General features: G+C 35.6%; 1 protein-coding gene across 1 annotated transcript in view; it reads right to left on the reverse strand.

Moving 5' to 3' along the window:
* The window catches only part of thoc1 (THO complex 1), a 15,276-nt gene that overhangs the window by 3,328 nt on the left and 3,412 nt on the right, over nt 1-8,536 (reverse strand). The window contains exons 2-15 of the mRNA XM_062023660.1: nt 6,087-6,255; nt 5,844-5,917; nt 5,708-5,768; nt 5,559-5,628; nt 5,360-5,478; nt 5,241-5,289; nt 3,934-4,029; nt 2,072-2,154; nt 1,924-1,997; nt 1,751-1,859; nt 1,545-1,679; nt 245-345; nt 108-174; nt 1-51 (exon numbers count right to left, since the gene is read on the reverse strand). Coding sequence (XP_061879644.1) covers nt 1-51; nt 108-174; nt 245-345; nt 1,545-1,679; nt 1,751-1,859; nt 1,924-1,997; nt 2,072-2,154; nt 3,934-4,029; nt 5,241-5,289; nt 5,360-5,478; nt 5,559-5,628; nt 5,708-5,768; nt 5,844-5,917; nt 6,087-6,255 — 1,258 coding nt within the window. The remainder of the gene's footprint in view (nt 52-107; nt 175-244; nt 346-1,544; nt 1,680-1,750; nt 1,860-1,923; nt 1,998-2,071; nt 2,155-3,933; nt 4,030-5,240; nt 5,290-5,359; nt 5,479-5,558; nt 5,629-5,707; nt 5,769-5,843; nt 5,918-6,086; nt 6,256-8,536) is intronic.

The following is an 8,536-nucleotide window of genomic DNA, read 5'->3' on the forward strand; positions in this document are numbered from 1 at the left end:
CTCCACCATGGTGGCAAACTTTTCCCCATCAGGAGGAATCTCACCGAGAAGCTGCAAGAGGTCAGAGGTCAGCGTCATAAAATAAAAGCGTGGGCATTTGCGCTCACCTGATAAACTAGTTTAGTGGTGTCCTCGATCCAGGCGGTCTGGTCGTCGTTCAACGCGCAGGTGGAGCTGTGGCGTCATCAGAGACCACATGGTTACAAGTCGCTATATTTCACATTTTCAGGTCTCCAAAAGTTACCTTCTGAATTTAACTTGGCCTTTCAGGTACTGGAAGAGGATCAAGTACTGCAGCAGAATGTGACGCCGGAAGTTACTGTCGCTCAGCTGCAAGTCCATCAGCTGCACACACAAGTCACATGACAAACTACGCAACAACAATCACTTCAACACAAAGAGTCTAAGTATAGTTTCATTTGAACCAATAAAGTCACAACACCTTTATTTTGCTTCTGAATGTGTCTATTTTAATTTGTATGTATTATTTTTTTACCATTTCCTCTATAACTTTATTGCACACTCTTGGCATTCTCTCAATGAGCTTCGAGAAATGGTTTTCACTTCACAGGTGTGCTTGAAGCTCATCGAGAGAATGCCAAGTGTGTGCAAAGCAGCAATCAGCAAAGGGTGGCTATTTTGAAGAAACTAGAATGTAAAACATGTTTTCAGTTATTTTACCTTTTTTTTGTTAAGTACATAACTCCACATGTGTTCATTCATAGTTTTGATGCCTTCAGTGACAATCTACAATGTCTACAATAGTCATGAAAATAAAGAACACGTTTTGAATGAGAAGGTGCGTCCAAACTTTTGGCCTGTACTGTACATATATAGAGATGCTATATTTTGATTTGCATATTAAACCATGTGAGGGAAAAGGAAGTCAAAACAAGGCAGGAACAACTCCTGGTTTGATCTGACAAATTGTTTTTGCACCAAAACTGGACTTTCAAGCAGTTCACTTAAAGCCAGTATTACCGTATTTTCCGGAGTATAAGTCGTTCCGGAGTATAAGTCGCACCGGCCGAAAATGCATAATAAAGAAGGAAGTAAACCTATATACGTCGCACTGGAGTATAATTTGCATTTTTGGGGGAAATTTATTTGATAAAATCCAACACCAAGAATAGACATTTGAAAGGCAATTTCAAATAAATAAAGAATAGTGAACAACAGGCTGAATAAGTGTACGTTATATGAGGCATAAATAACCAACTGACAACGTGCCTGGTATGTTAACGTAACATATTATGGTGAGTCATTCAAATAACTATAACATATAGAACATGCTATATGTTTACCAAACAATCTGTCACTCCTAATCGCTAAATCCCATGAAATCGTATACGTCTAGTCTCTTACGTGAATGAGCTAAATAATATTATTTGATGGTAATGTGTTAATAATTTCACACATAAGTCGCTCCTGAGTATAAGTCGCACCCCCGGTCAAACTATGAAAAAAACTGCGACTTATAGTCCGAAAAATACGGTAATGTGAATGCTTCATCTAAAAATAACAAAATATAAAGAAGAGCCCACCTTCTCATTAGTGAGGAACTTAGCAAAGTAAACGTGTTCTCCGCTGGACGCTCGGAGCTCCTCCAGCTTCTTCTTAGTGGCCTGCATGTCGTCCAGCTTGAAGCTCTTGAACACCGCCAAGGTCTCGTCTGAGTACTGCGGGCGTCACAGAGGACAAGCAATGTGCTTCTGACGTTCATCAACCATTTAGTGCTGCATTTAAATACCTTGAGGAATGTCATCCAGGACACTTTCTCGTAGCACTGCAGTGGGTTTCTGAAGTAGTCCTGCAGCGTCCAGAACTTTCTGTACAGGTTGTAGTCGATGGGAATGGAACTGGAAGCACATCTGATTGAGTGACAAGCACTGACTCATCACTACTTGACAGTCGTGTACTTACCATGATGCTGGTGCATCCTCCTCTCCCATTTCTCCTTCCTCCACCTCCATGCTGTCTTCCTTCTCTTCTGTGTGCTACAAAAAGTATAACTACTTCAGCAACACAATCAAGCAAATCACACATTTGGATTATGTAAAGCTCCTTTTACTTTTTGCCCAAAAGTGCTTTCGCCTTCATTTTTGTTAAAGACAGTCACATTGTCCAGGTTGAACTGGCTCTGTAGATTTAGACCTGCAACACAACAACACACACATTGTCAGCACGACATAGAAGGATACTGCATTACAAAAACACCATTATGGGTCTGATTTACTAAGATCCAAACACCACGTGGTAAAGAGCATGTGCCAACAATAAAATAGCGTGTACTATTAGTGGGCGTGTTGCGTGCGATTTACGAAGACTGCGTGTGAAACTGAAAAGTGGGTCAGACCGCATTATTTAAATGAGGATTTTGCGTGTACTATACGGGGCAACACCACGGACACCTATCTACTGCACATTCATGTTATCATGCGCCAACCTGCGACTTTTGCAAAGCATTCAAACGCGCCGGTGACATCTACCACTTTTTATGGGCATTTTAGAAGCAGTTGTGAATTGAATCTACATTGAAACCACTTTTGTTTTAGCCGCTGAAGGTGCAATGGAGGGAGACTGCACTTACTATGCTCAAAACACAAAAATGCATACTTCAAAAAGTATTTTAGAATAAAAAATATTTTAATACATATTATGTGTGGAAAAAACGTCATTAAAAATACACTCAAGGACACCAAAATGCATCAATTGAATTTGTTTTAATCAGCCCTTAAAATCCTCTAGCAGCTATAAAATTATGCGTTTGAATAGACCAGGGGTGTCAAACGTACGGCCCACGGGCCGGATTAGGCCCGCGAACAGGTTTTATCCAGCCCGCGGGATTATATTATTAGAGGTTTATTTGAAATAGGGACAGATAGAAAAACATAGACATCTGAAACAGTTATCCGATGTATGCATCATAGTGTTTGTAGCCAAAGCTAATTTACAACACTTGTCCCCAACAACAACACAGATCCAACATCATTAAAATAGGATAATAAAAAAAAGAATGAGTCGATAATAATGATAATAGTAATAATACAAAGTGCAAACTAGATAAAAGCCAAAAATAATAATAACACAGACAAAGTGCAGACTAGATAAAAACCAATTAGTAAAAATTAGTAAAAACTAAACATGGGAACATGATTGTTACTCAATGACTTCGCTAAGTCAAAAAATTGGCTGAAATTTTTGAATGAAAGAAACTGCTGTTCTAAATGTGTCTACTAGATGTCGCAATAGCAATTCTTTGTATCTTTGTAGATGATGCTACGTATGTAAAAATAAATAAACCACATAATGTTAGTGCACCAGTCGAGGAAAATTAGCAAACTACATAAATAACATCCTGTAATTTGATTTTGATATTTCTTTATCTTGATAGATTGATAGTTAACACCAATGAGTTGACTGATGAACATTATCACATAATTCACTCAGAAAGTATAAATAACGACAAATAAAGATAGAAAATTATTAACCGCAACATGTATGTGTAAAAAATAAAACCCCAACAACATTAGGATTTGTACATTTTCAGAATGTGCTTGTTCTATTTTTAAACAAAGAAAACAATATGAAGTTGTCTTTATTTTTAAGTTATCATGCTGTGATTTTACCAGTCCGGCCCACTTGGGAGTAGATTTTTCTCCATGCGGCCCCCGATCTAAAATGAGTTTGACACCCCCGGAAAAGACGATATGTCTAAAGATGTGTATTTCTACCGCCCAAAATGTTGACACGCACACAAACATCGGCATCGGGCCTGAAAAAAACATGTCGGTCGATCTGCCCGACAATATGTATATCTCATGCACCAAAATAAGTAAAAAAACAAAACAGATACAAACTTAGAAAGAGTGAATCATTATTACTGTAAAAAAGGTGTTATGATGAGACGTACAGTGTAATCAATGTACTTACCAGATTTTTCTGACAAAGGGAAAAGACGAGCCAGGAACAGTTGGATCCGCCCACAGAAAACTGTATTCTGAGACTTGGACAGCCGCCGTAAAAGATCTACAATTTTGACAAAGTAAATGAGTGACTTTGATAAAGAATGCAATATGAACACTGCAAAAAGTCAGTGTTCAAAAACAAGAAAAAAAAAAAAAAAATTAGGGGTATTTTATTTGAACTAAGCAAAATTATCTGCCAATAGAACAAAAAAATGTGGCTTGTCAAGACTTTCCAAAACAAGTAAAATTAGCTAACCTCAATGAACCCAAAATACCTTTAAAAAAGTATATTCTCACTAATAACAACTGTACTACTATATGAGTATGTATTTTCTACTGTTTCATTGAAAATAAAACAGCAAAGTCCATTTGGCTGTCATCTGTTTTAATATGAGACACAATTGTGTCAGTCATGATTTTTTTTTTACATGCTTGAAATAAGAAATTATTACTTTAAAAAAGTAGTTTTATACTTGTGAGTGTTGATGACACAGCTTTGCAACTGTTGATATTCTAGTTTCAAGCATGTTTTACTCAATATACCGTATTTTTCTGACTATAAGTCGCAGTTTTTTTCATAGTTTGGCCGGGGGTGCGACTTATACTCAGGAGCAACTTATGTGTGAAATTATTAACACATTAGCGTAAAATATCAAATAATATTATTTAGCTCATTCACGTAAGAGACTAGACGTATAAGATTTCATGGGATTTTGCGATTAGGAGTGACAGATTGTTTGGTAAACGTATAGCATGTTCTATATGTTATAGTTATTTGAATGACTCTTACCATAATATGTTACGTTAACATAGCAGGCACGTTCTCAGTTGGTTATTTATGCGTCATATAACGTACACTTATTCAGCCTGTTGTTCACTATTCTTTATTTATTTTAAATTGCCTTTCAAATGTCTATTCTTGGTGTTGGGTTTTATCAAATAAATTTCCCCCAAAAATGCGACTTATACTCCAGTGCGACTTATATATGTTTTTTTCCATCTTTATCATGCATTTTCGGCCGGTGCGACTTATACTCCGAAAAATATGGTAGGTCATAAAATCTCAGCAACAAGCTGTAATATCTTACTGAGATAATTTAGGACCAAAACCCTTAAAACAAGTAAAACACTCTAACATAAAATCTGCTTTGTGAGAAGAATGATCTAATCAGACAGAAAATAAGCAAATATCACCCTTATTTGAGATATTTAATCTCACTTGGATTTCAGTTTTTGCAGTGAAGATATAAATATGGAACAATAATTGCTTACCATTACACATCCTCAACAAGTAGTTCTTGCCAGCAGTGTAAAATGAGCTCTGTAAGAGAGTGCAGATTTAAAATACGTACATGTTTTTTTAAGCAAAAAAAATTCAAGGCTTCGTTTACAGATTTCCAGGTGGAAACATTCTCCTCAACAAAGGAGAAGATTTTGTCGCACTGGTCGAGAGGAAGACTGTCCAGGACATCTCCTAGCAGGATGAAAGGAGTCGTAGCAGAGCAGATCCCTGCATGGACACATGTTTATTATTGCGAGGGTTATTTACAGTTTTTACAGCAAAATAGTTGTATTAAGATGTTAGCATACCTTCAGTGACTACATCAATACTCATGAAGATTAGAGACAGGTAGTCGTCACAGCTCGTCGTTTTGTCGACCTGCACATACAAAAACGGATTCACCTCACATATTGAAGCATATTTGGAAGAAAAGAAAACATTTTTAATGGTGTCTTACAATTTGCTCTCCGAGACTTCCTCTAAACGCTTGGTCAAGTGTGGTCTTCTTTTCGGTTTCACTAACCAGCGAGAAAACAAGCGGTTCACTAACGTACATGTTTGGTATTCATTGCTGAATAAACGTTGCTACTTACTTCCCGGGGATTTGATTGAAAGAGTTTAGTATTAGTTTGCAGCTTTTCCCCGTCAGTGCTTGTTTGATGGACGTCTGCGAGAAGAATATGTAATGAAACATTAGCATTAGCTACATGCTAGGTGAGTAAACATGAATAAAACAGCACTAATACTCTCCCGTTTATCGAATAACAATATCAATGATAAAAACGCGCTAACTAATAGTATTCGATAAGTAAATACAGATTAACAAATTCCCCCACCGAAAACTTGTCTTTAGCTTCGACAAAATTGAACAAGGGAGGCGACATTTTTACACTCCGGAAACCGGACGTCGTATTAAACTGCTTCCGGGGCGAGAGTTGCTGTTGATCTTCTTCTTCTACTTTTAGAGCTAGCTGCGGCTGCAACCTAGAATGTGCATATCGCCACCTACTGGGTTCAGTATACCTTACTATTATATTAATAGATAGATAGATAGTACTTTATTGATTCCTTCAGGAGAGTTCCCTCAGGAAAAATAAAATTCCAGCAGCAGTGTACAGAATTGAGATCGAATTTAAAAAGTAAAAAGTAAATAATGGGGGTATAAATGGAAACAAAATAGAAAAATATTACAATAAGAATAAAAATAAAAAGCAACAATCAATCAATGTTTATTTATATAGCCCTAAATCACAAGTGTATCAAAGGGCTGTACAAGCCACAACAATGAGATTAAAAATATAACAGTAAAATAAGAATATAAAAAGAGTGATTGATTGATTGATTGAAACTTTTATTAGTATATTGCACAGTGAAGTACATATTCGTACAATTGACAACTAAATGGTAACACCCGAATAAGTTTTTCAACTTGTTTAAGTCGGGGTCCACTTAAATTGATTCATGATACAGATATATACTAACATCATTATACAGTCATCACACAAGATAATCATCAGAGTATATACATTGAATTATTTACATTATTTACAATCCGGGGTGTGGGATATGGAGGGGGGGTTTGGTTGGTATCAACACTTCAGTCATCAACAATTGCATCATCAGAGAAATGGACATTGGAACAGTGTGGGACTGACTTGGTAGGATATGTACAGCAAGTAGTGGACACAGAGAGAGAGATCAGAAAGTATAAGAAAAAGTGTCTAAATTTCATTATTTACAATTCGAAGAGGTATGATGTGGAAGTACTACCGGTATATGCAGTAATGACCATGTTATGAAAAAGTATTGCATTGTTTTGCATCCACTGTCATCCTAGAACAAGGTATAATAGGTATATGAATCTCTCTCTCTGTACATATATAAATATATTAGAAAAATAAACACAATTAAATAAAATAAATATATTAAAAAAAAAAAAAAAAAAATATATATATATATATATATATATATATATATATATATATATATATATATATATATATATATATATATATATATATATATATATATGTATATATATATATATATATATGTATATATATATGTGTGTGTGTGTGTGTGTGTGTGTGTGTGTGTGTGTGTGTGTGTGTGTGTTCTATTACATAATCATGTATCTTTGAGGTATCTAATAACAGCTCTATGTTTACTGCAAACCCCCTTACCCTCAGTTTCCAATATCCTCTATTTTCAAATTCCTCCCTCCCTTACAGATATTTTCCGTCTGTTTTCCGTATACTTATTGCAGTATAATATAATGTGTTCTACATACATGTAGCGTATATTTCTGTTTGACTTTTTTTTGCATTATTGCCATTGTTTTATTTAGCCCAACATGTGCTGGTACTCAGCAGAAACTTATTTCTATTTTTTTTTTTTAGCTTTCTCAGTTTCAGTAGAGGCAAGTGCTGGAGCGTTCGAAGACTATTTACGCATACCTTCTGTGTTTTCGGGGAAGAATATAATTGAAAAAAACTGAAATGATGGTTCACATCTATCATTCTTATGCATACAAAAAATGAGTCACAACCGTAAAGGTAATATTATTGGCAATAAATATCTACGAACCCAACCCAATTACTTGCCAAACTATTCATAATTAATCTAGTTTTATCATCTCAGAATATTATTTTAATGTTTTGTGCATTTTTTTCCCTTTGCTTTATTGGACAATGAGCAATTTACATATGACCAAAATAAAATGATACATCAGCTGGAGCATATAGGATAGGATAACACAAATAGTGAATTGAGACAGTTAAGGCAGCCCAATGAATAAAAAAAACAATACATCAAACATTGCTTTTTTCAATTTAATCAAACATATTGTTATAGTAGTCAATAGTCATAAATGTATTGCCAATGGCATCCATCCATTTTCTATCGCTTGGTGCACGCAGTACCACTTCAGGCCTGTAGGCTGCAGTGTTGCACATTCACAGCATGCTAAAACAATCATGCATTTTTGAGCAGCTGCTGCCAGCTCCATATTGACATTGCCTGTAAAATGAATAGAAATCGACCTGAAAATTAAATATCCCTTCTCTAAAAATGTGCCTAATAATGTTTTAGGATTAAATAAATTATGCACAAGTGTTTCAGCGCACATTTCATTCAGTTTGTTCAATTCCATTTTATTTGCATTTTAATGAACATTTCTCTACATCAATGGTCCCCCCAACTACGGCCCGCGGGCCAGATCTGTTTTGTTTAGAAACATTTTTTGAATTTATTTTTTAATCTGTCCTTTATAGCCCATCCATCAATC

The sequence above is a fragment of the Entelurus aequoreus genome, linkage group LG16, assembly GCF_033978785.1.
Source record: "Entelurus aequoreus isolate RoL-2023_Sb linkage group LG16, RoL_Eaeq_v1.1, whole genome shotgun sequence".
NCBI classification, from domain to species: Eukaryota; Metazoa; Chordata; class Actinopteri; order Syngnathiformes; family Syngnathidae; genus Entelurus; species Entelurus aequoreus.